Source organism: Rhincodon typus, chromosome 22 (genome assembly GCF_021869965.1).
Source record: "Rhincodon typus isolate 14 chromosome 22, sRhiTyp1.1, whole genome shotgun sequence".
NCBI lineage: Eukaryota > Metazoa > Chordata > Chondrichthyes > Orectolobiformes > Rhincodontidae > Rhincodon > Rhincodon typus.
The window spans coordinates 47,710,511-47,730,464 of NC_063353.1; the positions used below are offsets into that span (position 1 = coordinate 47,710,511).

At 41.0% G+C, this 19,954-nt stretch overlaps 2 protein-coding genes across 2 annotated transcripts in view; one reads left to right on the top strand and one right to left on the bottom strand.

The window, feature by feature from the left end:
- dclre1c (DNA cross-link repair 1C, PSO2 homolog (S. cerevisiae)) overlaps nt 1-2,628 on the top strand; it is a 35,012-nt gene extending 32,384 nt beyond the window's left edge. The window contains exon 14 of the mRNA XM_020521369.2: nt 1,099-2,628. Within this exon, the coding sequence (XP_020376958.2) occupies nt 1,099-2,027 (929 nt within the window). The 3' untranslated portion in view covers nt 2,028-2,628. The remainder of the gene's footprint in view (nt 1-1,098) is intronic.
- On the bottom strand, nt 2,618-19,097 carry LOC109921345 (histone-lysine N-methyltransferase SUV39H2; the record flags this gene model as incomplete). The annotated part of the gene is made up of 5 exons (XM_020521370.2): nt 2,618-4,865; nt 6,271-6,400; nt 9,419-9,565; nt 16,437-17,105; nt 18,948-19,097. Coding segments are annotated over 5 exons (1,209 nt in total), but the record flags the coding sequence as incomplete, so codon positions are not given.
- Between the last annotated feature and the right edge of the window lie 857 nt (nt 19,098-19,954).

Below are 19,954 nucleotides of genomic sequence, written 5' to 3' on the forward strand. Positions count from 1 at the left end.
CTGCAACATTGTTTCCAACCCAAGTTTCTCACTCAAACTGAATTCTATCCTTTATGATCACTGGGTTTTAATCAAGTGTCCCGTGAGAACCGTTCAGATGTGCCATGAAATTTTGCACAAAGGCAATGAAAATCACCAAAACAAAAAGGCCTAAAGGCTTCAGGTTCAATTCTGGGTTTAGGCAGCAAATGCATTTTAATTACTGATGGTAGTTAAAAGATTAAAAAAATGGGGAAACAAAATGTCATGGTGATCTTGGTGGTGACAAATTTGCTCAGTGTGTGCCATTGCACTACTAGCTATATGAAGTAAAATAAGGGGTGATCAGGTTCAAGTCCCACCTGCTCCAGAGCGTGTAGGAACAACTCTGCACAGGTTGAATCTTTTAAAACAAAAAACAGGTGCCCAGGGTGGGACTAGTCTGTGTACGCTATGAGTAGTGGCTCTAGTTTGGCATCCAGCCATAAACGACGCTCCTTTCCAGTCAGATTTCCCGAGTTATTAGACACGGCAACATGGTTGACTCGGAACCTGCCCTAACTAGCCACTCTGATTCAAGGGATGGACAATAGACATTGTCCTTGCAAGCAACACCTCCCTCTGTGAATTAATTATCCATTATTCACTTGTGGGATGTGGGCATCATGTTTTTTGAACTAATGCCCTGTTGGATTCCTTGACACTGTGAAGGGCAACCTCATTCAGAAAATGAAAAGTGAGCCATCTGCACTTCATTGCACTTGCCAGTTAGAGTGGAACTGTGAAAATGTGAATAAAGTTACTAGGAGAAGGTGCTAAAGATAGCTTTTATTGTGAAGATCAGTACTATCCATAGAAAACACAAAATTTCTGGATGAATAAAGAACAAGATTCTACTGTGTTTGCTCTCTATTACACCATCATTACTAACCAGTACAGACCCACTAGGCTATATTTAGTTAACTCATTGGTTGTCCCATAATTTTACAGGTAATACAAATGGAAATGTTAACAATTTGCAACGGTATGCTTGATGCTTGTTTGTACCATAACCAGATGAGGTTATGGTATTTTTTTTCCACTAAATCGCTTCATGTACTTACAACTGTTTTTAAACAGATGGAGACTACAATGACCTTTTCGATGACTCCCATCTAATTCCACTGAAGCAGAGGTTACAGGGTGCTCCACGTTCACAGCTCGACACCGCAAGCAGGGACTCTGTACAGCAGAGAGATCAGTGTGTCGATGAAGGGAGCATTAGTAAACACCCCATCTACGTCAATACAGAATTCCTAGAGTGCGAAGAGTCAAACGATGATGATGAAGAAGAAGAGGATGAAGAGGTTGCAATAACTTACCCAGAAAGTAAGCTGAATTCTATGCAGAAGGGATCATTCCCTGATCTTGCAGTACACTGTTCTGAAGAAGAAAAAGCAGGCGAGACCGAATCACCAGAGTGGGATATGTTTTTCAAAGCGGAATCGGTTTTGATATCTGAAACTGATGAGGATTCCGAGCCTCCGAGGGAACGAGAGGTTGGTTTGCAATCACCAAAACTCTTCAGCGATTCTGAGGATGGAGACTGCATCCATCTTCCCTCTCAAACATCATCCCAATCGACGCACATATCTGAACAAGGAAGTCAGGGCAGCCTGTTTGGTGAGTTAAATTACATTCCAGAAAATAAAATGGTCTCTGTGAAATTCACCAAGGATAAACCTCCATTCAGCACAGCTCTGGACATTGAGAAAAGCAACAATAACTGGGATCTTCAGCAACATCATGAATTTCATCCAGATAACTGCCACCACGATCCTACTGGTGCCCTGCTAAATGTCACTGATCATTCAAATGGTAGCCAGAAGCGGGAGAGAGAACACAATTCAATTCCCAGTTTCAAGTCTGGCTCACAGACATCCTCAGACTTTGAAATACCTTCAACCCCAGACTCTGACCTGCCACAGCCAGAGGAACTGAACATCCTTTACAATAAGTTAGCTGCTGGCAAAACCATAAATGTCAAAGTACAAACAGATAAGTGGTAGTAAATCCTAGTGATATAATTGTGGGTATGTCCCAGTGTGGGAGATGAGAAGCTTGAAACTCCAGTTCATGGTCAGATTTTCTTCCTGCAACTACTGACCAATGGGGGAAGTAACAAGGATTCTTGTAAGTTACATACACTTTCAAACTTTTTGTATTTATTCAGCAAATTTGTTCTGCACCAGGGAACTGGGTGCAATCATTTCAGCTGCCTGTTCTATGTTCCAGCCAGTTCCTGGAATGTATTTTTGTTACTGGTAAGACGAGCCTGCATTACCTGTCCTGGATTTGCCGCCTTGTTGAGGGGGTGGTAAAGAACTGTGTTCTTGAAAACTGAGACACTGAAGTCATGTTCAAGCAAGATCCAGGCCAGGGAACGTCAGGGGGACTGCCTCAGCTGAAGGCCAGTAGTTGGGGTGGGGGGCGTAGGGGCCTGAAGAGAGAGTGGGGCCACACTATTCTCTCCGTTATCCTTTTAGTCAAGATCAATAATTGCAAGTCCAGTGGTTGTGATGGAATTTGGAATCACTGAATGTTTGATCCAATAATCACTGTACTATTTATTCCCAGTGATGTAAAAATCAGCAATGGATCAAGTTGAAACATTGACATTTATTCATTCTTTGAGCAAACATGTCATACAGCACCAGTTTTCAATTCACAGCTCAGTACAAAGAGGTATACAAGACTTGAAACAATCCTACAAAAGTAAAGAAAAATATATCAATTTCAACTTTATTTTCTTGATAGCCTAAAGCCATAGGGTCATCCACCAATTTCCCCTTTTGTTAAATAGGAGTCTCCACCTTTTAATAAAAAAACTCTTTAATTTAACAAGTAGATTGATTTTAAAATGTTGCATCATTGCACCAAAACACGACACTCGAGCAGCTTTCAGTTCAAAGGGGTGACTGTTCATTTGGGCTGAAGTGCAGTATATCTTGTGTGCACTGAAGAACTGCTTTAATAACACCTCAAACTTCATTCAGCTCATATCTGATGTAAGTGATGCAGCATTACTGAGCACAATTACCACTGCTTAATGGGAATCGGGGAAACAACTTTACCCATCCCACTGAGTGATGACTGAGCAAATTAGAGTTCCATTTTAAAAATCAGGTTAAAAAAGTTGAACTGCATTGACTGAAGCCACCTTTAAACTTGCATTCTCACACCACACTCAGTTGCCTTCACTGCATACCTTGGACTATACTATAGCTAGATTACTGTGAATCACTGTTTCATCACCAATAGGACTGCTGCTGAGCTTACACCAAGAACAAGGACTTATAAATTTCTGGCTGGAATTTTTAAACAATTGTCACTCGGGTTGTCACTCAAACTGAATCTGGAACTTGCTTTTATCTGCTCACAATATAATGCCTCTTTGATGTTCCATGTTTTAATCAAATTCAAGCAGCAAACTTAATATTATTACTGTTTTAAGGAGAGCACTCCCCCAAGCGCAATAGTTATGACTTAAAGCATGTTTAAAAAAAAAGCACAATAAAAAAACCTCTAAAGACACTCATTTCAAAATCTTTGGATGAAATCTCACCAAAGTGACAGTACCTTTGCAGATTTTTCCTAAATTGTATTTAGAATACTAAACCTTAGAGGCAGCACAGAAACATGAGCTGGGAAAAGAAAGTAACACCAGCTGTGATCACTGCTCAAATAATAGGTCCATTTTCTTAAAAGGAAATCTACAACTGTATTAAAATAAGAAGGGTTCCAGAGTCACACTGGCCTCAAAACTATAACACATCTCTTCTCCACAGATGCTGTCTGCCTGAAGTTTCTCTAACGCTGTTTGTTTATGTTTCTGACTGCCTACCACTCTCAGGGATTTTATGACTAATGTTTAATAGTGCCCGAATGTTTAGCAGAAAATATTCAAATATCCATAAAGGTACTGTTAAAGGTTTAAGATGAGACAACCTCAAAATACACATTTAAAACAAGCTCTCAAAAAGATCATAAAGGACTTGGTCTTGCTTAATTTTGGGCTGTAACCTTACAAGTTATTAATGTAAATTATCCCATTATTATGGCTATCCTTCATCCAAAATGTACACACTCTCGTTGCTTACTTTGAGTCTGAAATGCTCACTCTCCTTAATACAAGTTACTAAATAACTAGGCATAATCAACACATCTTTGATCTCAATAGATTTGTCATTCATTGTAGCACAAACATTACACTGAAGCCACTTCAGAGGATATTAGCTTCACTATGTACAGGAGGGAAATGTGGAGAATCTTAGCTGATACATCTGGAATATAGAATACATGTCCGAACAAGAGCTAAATTCACTCAATTGAAACCCAAAGAATAAATCCTCTGGAGAAAGGTGGGAGGACATTTCTGAATCAAATTATCCTTTTAAAAAAATGAAATGGGTAGAGAGTGCTCTGCTAAAACAGGGTGTGCTGCACTAAGAGCATTGTAACAGTGTTGGTCAGTGACCACTTGTATCCAGGTTACAAATAGTATCAATGATTTGATGCAAAAGGCAAACAATTATTTCTCCCAGGGAAGCTGTCCCACAGATCTGCATCTCCACCAAGTGTAAGTAGCAACAAGGTCACCACATAGCTGCTGCTTATTTCAACTTTCCCAAGGGTCATCACCCAAAAGCTTTGATGGAATCAGGATAAGAGGGAAAAAAAACACATTTCTACCTAAAAACAAAAAAAGACACAATTTTCTTCTTTGCGACTATATCAGTTCATATATCCTCTGCAGGATAGGGATCCACACTTGCATTCCATCCTGGGCTGCCTTTTGGGTGGGCTGTTTACTTCAGAGGTTTCAGTAATGGATACATCACCCGAACCTACCAAAACCAATTGTGTAATTACACTAATGTCAGTAAACAGAAAAAAACTCAACAATAACAATTATGTCATTCAAAGATATGGTACAAGGTTGCACAACTCCCAGATGCAGAGAGATCTGGATGAGCGAGTGCTCGAATGCAGTTAGTATGCAGAGACAGCGAGTAACTGGGAAAACAAGTAATGTTTTATTGTAAGGGGCAGGGAATGCAAGAGTAGGGAGATTATGCTTCAGGTATACAGGGCATCAGTGAGACCACATCTGCAGTACTGTAAACGGGACTAGTCATCGTACTTACCGAAGGATGTTGATGCATTGAAAATAGTTCAGAGAAGGTTTACTAGACTAATATCTGGAACAAGCAGTTGCCTTATGAGGAAAGGCTAGACAGGCTGGGCCTGTATCCCCTGGAGTTTAAAACAATCAGAGGTGACTTAATTGCAACACGTAAGATCCCGAGGGGACTTGACCCGGTGATGTTGAAAAGATGTTTCCTCCTGTGTGTGAATCTAGAACTAGGGATCACTGCTCAAAGATAAGGAGATGCCCATTTAAGATGGAAATGAGGAAACATTTTCTCTGAGGGTTATGAATCTTTGGAATTCCCTTCCTGAAAAGGCAGTGGATGTAGAATCTTTAAATAGTTTGAAGGCAGAGGTAGAGAGATTCTGAGATTCTTTATGACTCAGAGGATGGATGATTATTGGGAATAAGCAGGAATGTACAGTGGAGGTTAAAAATCAGATCAGCCATGATCTTATTGAATGGGAAAGCAGGCTTGAAGGGCCGAGTGGCCTATTCTCATTTGATGTAAATAAGAACCCAATTTTAAGGGCATTTTCCTTGTGAGAAAGGAATTTGGGTTCTCAATACAATTCGTACTAAGATGTGACAGCAAAATCAACACTAAGTTGGAAGACATGCTCAAAAGAGATACAAGGCTTCCTCTCAATGGAAATTTCAACAGTGGGACTTGTTCTTTTTGCTGTTTTATTCACATTGTCTGTGCCCTCCATTTAAGTCTCCGGATTCTTTGTTTTAAACCAAGTTAAGGGATGTAAGCGCATCTGGATGTGGCACTTGACAAATGACCCAGAGATCGCAAATTCAAAAATCCCATCTCAGCAAAGTCGTAGGCTGAAACTGACAACTGATCATAATGACGAGTGGCCACATACATTACCGTTAGTCAAAACAGACCACCTTCACAGGAAAAAGGAAACTCCATCTTTCCCTGTAGTCTACATGTTGATTGACCAACACCTTAACCCACTCAAAACCCTTTGAAAAACCAATGGCTGTGATTTTAAAGGTGGCTTTTGTTCAGCCTTACACTGGAAAGAGGGCCATCCTGCCTCCATTGTGATTCAGGTAAATACAACAGTGGACGATATAAGACGTACCTTTCATCTGATAGTCAAAGGTAAGTTCTTCCCCAGCTTTTATAGAACGTGTTGAGAATAGTGCAATCCTTGGGAAGCGAGTATCCAAACTATCGATAAAAACATTGTAAACTTGAAGATTGGGATCACACTGCAGAAAAGAAAGTCAGATTTGAATCTATTCCCAAAAAGCCAGGTTAGGCTAACTGGGCCACACCTTCATAAAATCAAACAATTTAATTGCTCAGTATCAAACAAATAACATTCAAATGGAAGAAGTGAATCTATGAAATAAGATACAAGAGCAGAATTGGGATATTGGGCCCATCAAGCCCGTTCTGCCATTCAATCATGGCTGATAGGTTTCTCAACTCCATTCTCCTGTCTTCTCCCTGTAATCTTTGATCCCTTTACTAAAAAAGAACCTACCGACCTCTGTATTTAAGATAGTCAGTGACTTGGCCACCACAGCCCTATGTGGCAATAAGTTCCACAGATTCACTACTCTCTTGCTGAAGAAATTCCTCCTCATCTCAGTTCTAATGGGTTGTCCCTTCACGCGGAGGCTTTGCCCTCAGATCCTAATCTCTCCGAATGGAAACATCTTCTCCCTGTCCACTCTATCCAGTCCTGTCAGTATCCTGTAAGTTTCAGTCAGATTCCTCTCAACATTTAAAACTCCATTGAGTATAGACACAAAGTCCTCAACTGCTCTTCATATGAAGCCCTTCTTCCCAGGATAATTCTCGTAAACCTCCTCTGCTGCTCACAATATTTCAAATGCAGCCTGACCATAGCCTTATACAACCATCGCAGTACGTCCCTGCTCCTGTATTCTAGCCCCCTAACTATATTTGCCTTCCTAACTGCCAACTGAATCTGCAAGTTAACCTTAAGAGAATCCTCAACAAGGACTCCTAAGTTCCTTTGTGCTTCAGTTTTACGAATCCTTTCCCAGTTTAGAAAATAGTCGACACCTCTATTCCGCCTACCAAACTGTATAACTTCACACCTTCCCATGTTGTATTCCATCTGCCATTTCTTTGTCCAGTCTCCTAGCATATCCAAGTCTTTCTGTTGCCTCCCCACTTCCTCAACACTACCTGTCCCTCCACCTATCTTTGTGTCAGCTGCAAACAATCCTCCATCTAGATCCTTAATGTATAACATGAATTGTTGTGATCCTAATATTGACCCCTGCGGATCTCCACTGGTTTTGGATTGTTAGAACAGAAAGAGTTCACGTGAACCATCCAGTCTGCTGATATAACAGGAAATAAATTAATTCCACGCTCAGCTCACTCCCCTACACCAACTGTATTCCTTCTGCAAACAACTCATTTCTTTCTTAGAAGTATTGTTGGATTTTGTTCCAACAACGTTTTGTGATAAAAATTCTAACTACCTTCTGTACAAAGAAGCATTCAAACATTTGTGTTTGCTTATTATTGAAGGAACAAGCAGAACTGGATGTGATAATATGTCCAGCTTCTCCGATTTCTTCTCCTCATAGTTACAAGTCCCTCATTTGTGGTGACATGTTAGTCATTGTAACTCGCATTGCCATTTACAAATCTTCCGATAATGGGAAACAAATCCCATCATTGGATTCCATTTCAGATCACTAGAACGTGTTTTAACCAGGCATGTTACTTTCCCATATTCGACCAAACCCCCTGCTCGAGCTTAAAAGTTGACGATCTTGAGTTACACCTCACCTGCTAGTTCCAAATTTGTTTAAGAGACATGTAGAGAAGTTAAAGCTTTAGTGTTATATTGCGAATGGCTTTAGCCCACATACTGAAGCTTAAACATACATGCCTTGTACCTATTCTGCCCAGATGTCCATCACTGCTGGAAGTATCAAGGCAACTGGCATTGAGTCGATCCAATATCGGTGTCTCAATCTAAACTCACATATTCAATCTCAATTCACTGGTTTATCTCTCAATTTTCTATATATTCTGGACCTTTTTCTGATCTCTCCAAATTATCAAAATCACAATCATGCTGCTGCAAAGGTAGTACCTGCCAAACCGTGTTCCCAAAAGAGTTGACTTTTATGTTGCTAAATTCAATTTTGAATCACCTTCTCACTTGAATAGAAGTCAATATAATAGTTTGAACTGTAACAAGCTGAAAAATTTTGAGCATGCAACCAGTGACATGAGAAAAAAATAAATATTTACAAACAGCAAGATCAACACCAGAACCTATTTCGCTCATTAACTTGCTTCATTTTTCAAAGACTTATTATTTTGAACTTAAATCATTCTTTAGTCTTGACAAGGGTATACTGCCATTGGTAGCAGTTCAGCAAATGTCCACTAGGCTGATAACCAAATCTTAAGGAATTGTCTTATGAGGAGATGTTGAGTAGATTGGCCCTGTACTTACTGGAATTTAGAAGAATGACAGGCGACCTTATTGAAGCATACAAGATTCTTAGGGGGCTTGACAGGGTACATGTGCAGATGTTGTTACCCCCTCTTGACGGAGAGTCTAGGACCAGAGGGCATAACCTCAGAATAAGGAGTCTCCCGATGTAAGATACAGACAAGGAGGAATTTGTTCTCTCAGAGGGTTGTGAAGCTGTGGCATTCTTTATCATAGAGGGGGGGGTCAAGGTTGGGTCATTAAAAGATTATTCAAGGTTGAGATGGCCAGATTTTGAATCAGTAAGGAATTCAAGAGTTTTGGGAAAAGGCAGGAAAGTGAAAGTGAAGATTATCAGATCAGTCATGATCTCATTGAAAGACTGAACAGACTCAAAGGGCAGAGTGGCCAACTTCTGCTTCTTTGTCTTATGGACAATCAAGTATTCAAGAAGATACTTACATTACTGATTTTGAATGAAGGATTTTTTTAAAAAAAAGTTGGAGGCTGTGGAGAGGGTGCTTCCTCTTGTGGAAGAACTGAGAACTAGGTTCACTGTTTCAAAATAAATGGTCGCTCATTGAAGACAGATGAGATTAATTCTCTTCCTTGTTCCCCCCCCAATCCACACACACATGGTTGAGAGCCTTTGGAACCCTTTTCTTCAAAATAATCTTAAACAACTTACTTTAAAAATCTTATTCCTAAAAGATAAATCAGTAAGATGAAATTCAACCAACATTAAAAAGTGTTACAAGAACCCAGCTTTTGTAAAATCAAGCATAATACTTACACTGTGATTCACAAAGTGCGAAATATTTCCAAATCTTGCAGCATCTACAGTGTACTCATCCTCCACGTAATCCAGGTCAAACAAGTACGTGATGCCTTTACTGTCGTAATATTTCCCTCGTCTTTCTGCTTCTTCGCTAGTGATTACCTTCCAATAGAGAAAACTACAGATGCAGTTCACTGTAACACTGAGTGAGGTCTAACAGAGGCTCTCGAAACCTTTCCAATCTATCCTCGTAAATGTAGTTCCTCATCCCTAGAACCGTTATATCAATCTTTTCTCTACTCTCTCCGATGTTTACAGATCCTTCCCAAAGTAGTGCCCACAATTGTGCACAATACCCAGCTGATGCTGAACTAGTGTCTTATACAAGTTCAACATAGCCTTCTTGCTCTTGTACGCTATTCCCTTATTAATAAAATCTAGAATACTACATACTTAATTAACCACCCTTTCAAACTATTCTGCCACCTTCAATTACTTATGCTCTTGTACACTTACGCTCTCTGCTCATGCACCCTTTAAAAGGACTGTACATTTAATTCTATACTTTTTCAGTGTTCTTCCCACCAAAAGGAATCATTTCATATTTCTACGGTTTATGCAGCACCTTCTAAACCGGCAATCACTTCCATCTAGATGGACAACACTACCATCTGCAATTTCCCTTCAAGCCCTCACTATCCTGACTTGGAAATATAATCACTGTTCCTCCAGTATTGCTGGATCGAAATCCTAGAATTCCCTCCTAAACAGCATTTTGGGTCGAGCTACAGCACATGCACTGCGGTGGTTCAAGGCAGCAGCTCACCACCACTTTCTCATTGAGTCATAGATGTCTATAGCACAGAAAAAGACCCTTTGGCCCATCTAGTCTGTACTGGTCAAAACAAGCCCCTAACTATTCTTATCCAGCACATGGCCCATAGACTTGTATGCGTTGGCACTGCAAGTGCACATCTTTATCCTGCTGTAAGTGCACCAGTTTTCATAACACCTGTGAACTTACTGACCAACTCTTCTACATTCAAGTCTAAATCATTTATATAAACCCCAACACTGATCCCTGTGGAACATCACTGGACACAAAAAACACCCTTTGACCATCACACTCTGCTTCCTGCCTTCAGCCAATTCTGGATCAAATTTGCCAAATTTCCTTGGTTCCCATGAGTTCTTATCTTCGCTATCAGTCTCCTGTGTGAGACCTTATCAAAAGCCTTCTAAAGTCTGAGAAGAACACGTCAAATGATCTCTCCTCAACAAAACCATGCTGACCGTTCCTGATTAATCTCTGCACCTCCAAATGCAGATTAATTCTGTCCCTCAGAATTGCTTCCATCACCAAGCCTAGCATGATTGACCTGCAGTTTCCTTGTTTATCCCTTGATCCCTTTTTGAATAATGGTACCACATTGGCTAGCCTCCAGCATCTCGCCTGAAAGGAACTGAAAATTATTGCCCGATAGTTCCTCCGTTCCTTCAACAGCCTGGGATACACTTCATCCGCTCCTGGCGATGTATCTACTTTTAAACCAGCCAGACCACTCAGAACCTCCTGTCTGTCTGTGCTAATTTCTTTAATTGTACCGCAGAATGTCTTTCCCTGCCTTCTATACCTATATCATCCCTCTCACTAGTGAGCACTGATTCAAAGTATTAATTTAGAACCCTATCCACATGCACTGGCTCCATATACAACTACTGTGGTTCTTAAATGTAATTCTAAAATAACTTAGGCTTTTCCTTTATTTTACCAGCTTTATTCTTTCATGGCCCTTTTTGTTCTCCATAAGTCTCCCCTTTTATCTAATCCTGTATATTCCTGGCTATCCAGGGTTCACAGGATTTGTCAGACCAGCCTGTCTTTTTACTGGAAGATGGTGTCCGTGTGCTCTGTTGAATGCATTCCACTGTTTGAACACAGATTTACCTGAAAGAATTTGCTCCCAGTCCACTCTGGCCAAATCATATCTGATCTTATTAAATAAAATCGACCTTCCTCCAGTTTAGGCCAGTTTAGAACTTTGATTTCAAGCCCATTCTTATCCTTTCCCATAAGGATCTTGAATCTGATGGAATTATGATCACTATCTGCAAAATTTTCCCTCACTCTCACTTCTATTTGCCTAGTTCATTATCTAAAATTAGGACCTCCGCTCTCCTGTAGGGCCTTCTACGTACTGATTTAAAAAGCTGTCCTGGATACATTTTAGGAATTTCACTCTCTCTAAGCCTTTTACACAATGTCAACATTAACTAGGGTAGTCAAATCTGAAGCCCCTTACGATCACTACACTGTAACTGTTATAATTTTCTGAAATTTGCCTACATAATCTACTCTTCTATTTCTCCCACACTGTTAGGGAATGTATAATACAATGCTGGGATTGTGACTGCTCTTTTCTAGTTTTTATGTTCTACCCATATGGCTTCATTTGAGGAGCCTCCTTACTGCTGGAATAGATTCCCTGATCAAAACTGCAACACCTTTACCTCCTCCTGTCTCGCCTGAAGACCTTATATCCTAGATCCTATATTCTCAATGTCAACCAAGGATGGACAATACATAGCATCCTAAACAGCGTCCTCATCCCGTGAATGAATAAAGAAAAAGAAGGGAAAAAAAGCAAGATTTCATCCGCCCATTCTACCAATGTTGTCTCAAGTTCTGCATTACTCTCCAACTAGCCACTATGAGACACGACCAATTCTCAGTGGTCTCAATACACACGATCAAAGAAGGACCACAAATTCGATTAGGACAAGCCATCCATAATAGGATGAGCCAAACAGAGACATGCCAGGGAATTCCTGGAGGCCTGGCATTCCAGCCGGAACTCCATTAACAAACACAGTGAACTGGACTCAATATACAAACCACTGAAAAACTGAACCGGAAGTAATACCAATGCTTCACTGGAGGCGCAATGATGATGTTACCCAGCAGGGTGACAAAACGTCTGCAATCAAACGCATTGGCTCGGCGAGCAAGTCTACAGTCATCTTCCCACCCTGTCTACCTGCGACTCCGCTTTCAAGGAACTACACACCTGCACCCCTAGGTCCCTCTGTTCAACAACACTCCCCAGGGCCCTACCATTAACTATGTAAATCCTACCCTGGACTGTATTACCAAAATGCAACACCTCGCACCAAACAACACTTTGAAGCAAAAATTAGACACTTCCATACTCTTCAGCAATCGAAAACAATGCATTTTATTCCATTCCACGAAGGAGGAGTAGGCCAGAGATATTAAGCCAGTATTTGGAAAGAAAGTTTTTGTTAAATTTAAAAACCTAATTCACCCCAATCAACACAACAGACAGGACACTCTTACCAATGGGCCATCCTTTGGCAAGATTTTCCAGAGACTGGATGTGCCTTGTGAGTTTTGTTGGTGTCTCAGTAATGTGCAAAGCTTGTGTTTTATTTGGGGGCTGTGCAGAGTTTGTTTTTACTTTCTGAACCACATTGTTGATGGTTGTTTGTTCCGCCTGGCTTAAACTGTACATTTGCATTTCTATAGCGCCTTCCAAAAAACAGGATGTCCTAAACTGCTATGCAGTCAATGAAGAATTTTTTGGAGCCTACTCATATTCTAATATCCAGCCAACTTGCACATCCCCCTAATATCGAGATAGTGATCCATTTTAAAAATGGATCACTAAGGGATGAACACAGTGCAGGTAATCAGAGAGGGTTCCTGTTTAGAAATAATAAGATCATAAGATGCAAAAATGGGCATAGTCCATTCAGCCCATCAAGTTTACTCTGCCATTCAATGAGATCATGGTTAATCTGATAATCCTCAACACCATTTTCCTGCCTTTTCCCCATAACCCTCAATTCCGTTCCTGATTAAAATACCTGTCTCTCTCAGCCTTAAATATACTTAGTGACCCAGCTTCAACTGCCTTTTGATTCATTCCCCTCAGAGAAGAAATTTCCCCTGAATCTGTCCTAACTGGGCGACCTCTTGTTCTGAGATGATGCCCTCTGATCCTAGACTCTCCCACAATGAAAAGTCACCTCTCTAGATCTACCCAAAGAATCTCATATGTTGCAATAAGGTCGCCTCTCATTCTTCCAAACTCCAATAAGTACAGACCCAACCTATCTCATCTCCTCATAGGACAGTCCCTCCATATCTGGTATCAGCCTAGTATTCTTTCTCTGAGCTGCCTCTGATGCCAGTATATTTTTCCTTAGATAAAAGGGCCTGAAACTGTTCACAGTATTTCTGCTGTGGTCTGACCAATACCTTGCACACTTTTAGAAACTGCTCCTCCCTGTAGCCTGAGCTACAGCTGACAATACCCAGCTCTAGTCAATTTAGTTTATGGGGACAAAGTTAGGAGCTTGGAGGCTTGCACTTTCCTGACTATTCAGTACTACTCCCTACCGACAGGAGCAACATTTGGGAAATGACCCCTAGTTAACACTCATTGCCAGGGATCTCTGCTTCTTCAGATTTGAAGAATTTAGCCATGTCTTCTGTTTTCTTTTTCAGCAAAAATTATTTAAACAATGTCTTTAATGTATTTGAACAACAAAATGCACTTTTCAGGAGCACTATTAAACAGAATTTGACAACAGCTACATGTGGGCACTTTAGGACCAGTGACAAAAGGTAGATGGGGACAGAAAAGTTTTTTGACAGAATTCCAGATCTTGGGAATTCCAGTAGTGAAGGCACTGTTGCCAATGGTGGAACAATGTAAAACCAAAAACAAACAGCCAGAATTGGCTGGAGAAGGTTATAGAGATAGAAAAGGTCAAAGCACTGCACACATCGCTGTATATCACAGGCAAGAATATGAAATATTGAAATTTCATAAAGGATGCAGAGTGTGCCTTTGTAGGTTTCCAAACGGAAAACCGAGAATTTGGAAAACAGGTCAACACCTAGTGCAGAGGTTCTGCCTGCAGACGATGATCAATGGAAAGGGATGGGATGGGTTTCTGCACTGTGGGGATCACTTTGTTTTGTTCTCTCTTTTCAAGATGAGAGTAACCATCATAAATCTCCAGGGTTTGTCATTAGATCGCATTCCCTTAGACCCACTGTCTTGATCTCTTCTCAGTATCCCACCTCATTGAGATCACCTTCTGTATCATGTCAAATGCACCTATTTCTCGATAAAAAACCGTGAGCTGTTTAACTCATTAATTTCCTCACCATTAGAGTGCTACTGTCTCTTTTGCTCTGGTTCCCTTCCCCACACTCCTCTTTGCTTTGCTCATGTAGGACCCTCACCAGTAGGCTGTACATTCTAATAAGAACATAATAAGAACATAAGAGCTAGGAGCAGGAGTAGGCCGTCCGGCCCTTCGAGCCTGCTCCGCCATTCAATAAGATCATGGCTGATCTTTTCGTGGACTCAGATCCACTTACCCGCGTTCTCACCGTATCCCTTAATTCCTTTATTGTTCAAAAAAAATCTACCTTATCTTTAAAAACGTTTACTGAGGTAGCGTCAACTACTCCACTGGGCAAGGAATTCCGTAGATTAACAACCCTCTGGGTGAAGAAGTTCCTTCTCAATTCAGTCCTAAATCTGCTCCCTCTAATCTTGAGGCTATGCCCTCTTGTCCTAGCTTCACCTGCCAGTGGAAACATCCTCTCTACTTCTATCTTATCTATTCCCTTCATAATTTTATATGTTTCTATAAGATCCCCCCTCAATCTTCTGAATTCCAATGAATATAATCCCAATCTACTCAGTCTCTCCTCATAAGCCAAGCCCCTCAACTCCGGAATCAACCTAGTGAACCTCCTTTGCACCCCCTCCAGTGCCAGTACATCCTTTCTCAAGTAAGGAGACCAAAACTGCACACAGTACTCCAGGTGTAATCCTGTTCAACTAAAATGAACTAACCAGTAATTCAACCAGGAATGAACATTCCAGCTCAAAATGTCTTCGCAAGAGTATTCTTGGACTGAATTAAAAATATAATTTTTAAAAAAAGGGAAGCGACGAATATGTGTAGTTGATGAATCACCTGCTTCAAGAACAAACTAAAACCCCAGCAAAAAAAAAACACGTGTGCACAATTGGAAAAGCTATTGCACACTCTTGTGAACTGCCAAGTTCAATTTAAAAGGGGGGTTTAATCATAGGATCGTGGTCGTTTGCTAATGCACTGCACTTTAAGACTAAAAAGAGTTTTTAATTCCCAAAATAGCAAACCCATAACCTTCAGTCATTGCAGCCTTCCCAGTGGTGCTTCCCAGCAAAAACAAAAGGATTAGCGCCAGGAATACGGCAAATACAGTCAATCTGGTCTAACCTTGGGAACGGTCAGAAAAGAGGAAAGCAAGCAGGTTCAATGGCCAAGTAGCCAGCCCCTGTTCCTACGGTCAAAAAGAAGCAAGGAAGGCAGTCGGACAGGGAGGTGCTAACCTTGAGAAGGCATTTACAGTAAAGTGGAGGGGATGGTCTCATGGAACTATCTCTAAACTATTGATCCAAGGACCTGGGTTCAAATCCCACCACGGCAGATAGTGGAATCAGAATTCAATAATAATTTAGAATTTAGAGTCTAATGATGACCATGGAACAACTGTCGATTGTCAGGAAAAACCCCATCTGGTTCACTAATGTCCTTTAGGGAGGGAAACGGCCATCCTTACTCAGACTGGCTTACACACAACTCCAGACCCAAAGCAATGTAGTTGATTCTCAACTGCCTTCTGGGCATTAGGGATGGCAATAAATGGTGGCCTAGCATTCCACAAATAAATAAGTAAAGTATGTAAGTAAAGGTAAGGTAAGGATTGTTGTTAGGAAGTGAAGGAGGAGGAAATGTCATCAATGAATGACTAATACATGCATATGGCATCTCACACTACATTAATAAAGAGGGTAAGAGAATGCATTACGCTGCTATCTACTGGTAAGCACACTGTCCCCAGCAACAATCTATTTCACTTCAAGTCAGGATCTGGGAGTTAATGTTCGTGCAACATGTTAGTCAAGGGAAGAGCCACCACAAAATAAAAACAACATACCTCTCCAACATATTCCATTACAAAACAATTCTTCTTAATATTTTGGAGGGTTTTTATGCCCCAACCTCTTCCATCTGAAGTTCTGAAGATGCAGAGGTCATATAGCGTCCCATTCTGTACCACTCTGTTTGGACATTGAGAACCACAACTGCAGCAAGAATTGCATTCAAAAATGGGCTTGCCTGGTGCAATCTTTAGCTGCCTTCGTGCATTATAAGCAAATGTCGCCCCTGCTTCCTCTGGGCAACATTTCTCCTCCAAACAGTTTAAACACTCACAGCCAACCAAAGGATCACTGTTCAGATTGATTCCACGAGATGGTTTGTACTGATTAATGTAATGGAAGTCCATAGGGGGAGGCTCAAAGTCCACTTCATTTTCCACCAGAATTTTACCTCGATGGTTCTTCTTTCTGTTCAGCTCCTCTTCCCATCTTTTGAGCGCTAATCTTTGTTTGGATTTCCTGATAATATACTCCTCCACTGCAGATTTGTAATCTTTGCAGTTGTTCAACTTCAGTCTCTTTGCTGCTTTCACTTTCTCCAAGAATTTGCTCCTATCATCGTGATACTGCTTCACCAGTCCAACACATCGGAGATTCTTCCTTGGTTCCCAGGTGTTTGTCGATTCAGGCCATCCTTTCCACTTCACCAGATAGTACTCTTTACTCTTAGGAAAGGATAAAAATGGAATTTTTTTTTTTATTAATAAAGTATACTTTGTTATTTTCTTCACTTTTACAAGACTCATAGTTAAAAATTTAGCAATGTCACTTGAACGGTTCAAAACTGTCATTAGAAACATAGAAGACAAGAGTAGGAATAGGCCATTTGGCCCCTCAAGCCTGTTCCATCACTCAATATGATTATGGCTGACCATTGAACTCAATACCATAATCCTGCCCTCCCCCCATATCCCTTGATCTCTTCAGCCACAAGAGCTTTATCTACCTCCTCCTTGAAAATGCATGTTTTGGCCTCAACCACTTTCTGTGGTAGTCCCAGAGCAACTAATCAACATTGATTTCGTCTGCTCATTTGCAGTATCAAAAATGATTAGGTTTACATTGTAAAACCTCACCAATGCATTTCATAGGAGGGTTAGCAAACTCTATTTGACACCAAAACACAGGGCCTGGCATTAGGGCAGTGGTTCAATATTTGGTTTAAAAAAAGGGAGGTAGTTTTAATGGACCATCTTTGAAAAAGATGAGGTAGGGAGATTAAAGGGATAGTATTGGATCTCAGGGCAGAGCCAAATGACAGCTCCCTTCCAGTGATGAAAAGTAGGGGTGTTACTGTGGCCAGAACTGCAAGGGTGCAAGGTTGAGGAAAGAAAGAGATCACAGGAAAAGGAACAAGGCTCACAACATGATTCCTTGGAGGCATTTACAAAGTAGATTACAGTTTTAAAATTGAGGTATTGCTTAAACAGAGGATGATGGGTGAATGGGCCTTGCTCCGAGTCAGGCCGTAGACAGTGGGGTGAGTAAATTACTGCAGATGCTGGAATCTCTACTGAAAATGTGCTAGAAATCACAGCGGGCCAAGCAGCATCCATGGAGAGAAAGCAAGCTAATGTCTCAAATCTAGGTGATTCTTCATTAGAAATGAAGAGTCATCTAGGCTCGAAATGTTAGCTTGCTTTCTCTCCATGGATGCTGCCTGGCCCGCTGTGATCTCTAGCACTTTTTGCGTTCATAGATAGGTAGGGGTTTGGAGGACCGCAGGTTTAGAGGGGTCAGGCTATGGGAAGCTGGACAGAGATGCACTGGATTAGTCAGGTCTTGAGGTAACAAAGCCACAATGAAGGGTTGCAGCAGATGAGCTGGAGACGACAGAAAGCCAGCGATGTTATCTGGGTAGGAATAGGCTATCTCAGAGATGGAAATATCAGCAGGTCAGGCAACATCAGTGGAGAGAAACTCAGTAAATGTTTCAGATAAATGACCTTTCATCAGAACCCCGTTATATTGGCACTTCATCAGTTTCATTGACTTAATCATGGAGCTGAAACATTAACTGGCAGGGTCAGGAAAAGCAAAGTTGGTGCTTATGACAAGTTTCAGCTAAGCGAGCAAACAAATTAATAAACCTTGAAAATAAACAGCACAGCCAGAAAATATTTGTTCAATTTTTCTGGAAAATTAACACTCAGGTTAATTGTGAAGTGACATTTTGCTATTATAAAATTAATTATACTGAAAATGTAGAAATAAAATCTTAAGAATTGTTAAAATAAATCCTGCATATATTGTCACATTTATCATTGTTGATCAGCCGTTATCAATTAAATGTGAGCTTAAAGTCCAATTCACATTATAGGATTAGACATTCTTCAAATGACCAGTGCATAAATGAGATGCAGTGAGTTACAAAATCCAAAATGATGAAATGTCAGTTTCTGCAGAGGCAGTATTTGACAAACTGTTCTGAGCCTGTGTCGCACGAGGTGAAAACAGCACAAAGACTTTCACTTTTTTGAGAAATGACAGGTACGTACTGAACCAACCTTTACTTTCTTGTACCCACACAGATACTCCACTTCATACTCTTCAAGATTTCTTTTGTCAATTCCAAGGGCAGGGCAGGTCAGTTTCTCGACTCGACACAGTTCCTGGAGAATCTCGAGTGATGCTAAACAGGGCACACACCACCCTGAGATAACACAGAGGGTAGAATGTTAGTCTGGGTGGGTGAGAAGGGGGCAGAGGGCAAAGTGCAGAATTTAAAAAGAGATCACAACGATATGATTTGTTGTATAACCAGAGGGTTAGCACCTCCATAATCTACACCCTAAAATGATGGATTACACACACACAATCTAGCAGCAGGAGTAGGCCATTCAGCCCTTTGAGCTTGCTCTGCCATTCAATGATTGTTGCTAATCCTGTATCTCAAATGCCAGATTCCCCCTTTCTCTACATACCCCTTGATACCTTAATACCAAAATCTCTTTCTTGAATGTATTCAGTGACAAGTTCTCCACAGCCTTCTGTGGTAGAGAATTCCAAGATTCAATACCCTTTGAGTGAAGAAATTGATCCTCACCTCGATCATAAATGGTCTGCCCTGTATCCTGAGACCAGCCCCCCATCCCCCACAACCCAGGGGAAACATCTTGCCTGCATATTGTCTGTCCAGCCCTGTTAGAATGTTATACGTTTCAATCCGATCCCCTCTCATCCTTTTAAACTCCAGTGAGTGCAGGCCCAGTCCAATCAGTCTCTCCTCATAAGACAGTCCTGCCATCCCCAGTAACAGCCTAGTGAACCTCCACTGCTCCCCCTCTGTGGAGATCAAATCCTTTCTTAACTAGAGGCGCCAAACCTGCACACAATACTCTGGGTGTGGTTGCACCAAGGCTCCTTATAACCACAGCCAATAGCTCCTTACGTGATGTTCAAAGCGCTCCCTTGAGGGCACAACCTAATCCAGATTTGGAAGTCAAATCCATAACCTTAATTACACAGCTGCCAATTTTTTTCCCCCCAGTATAAACGATTCCACACATTGCTT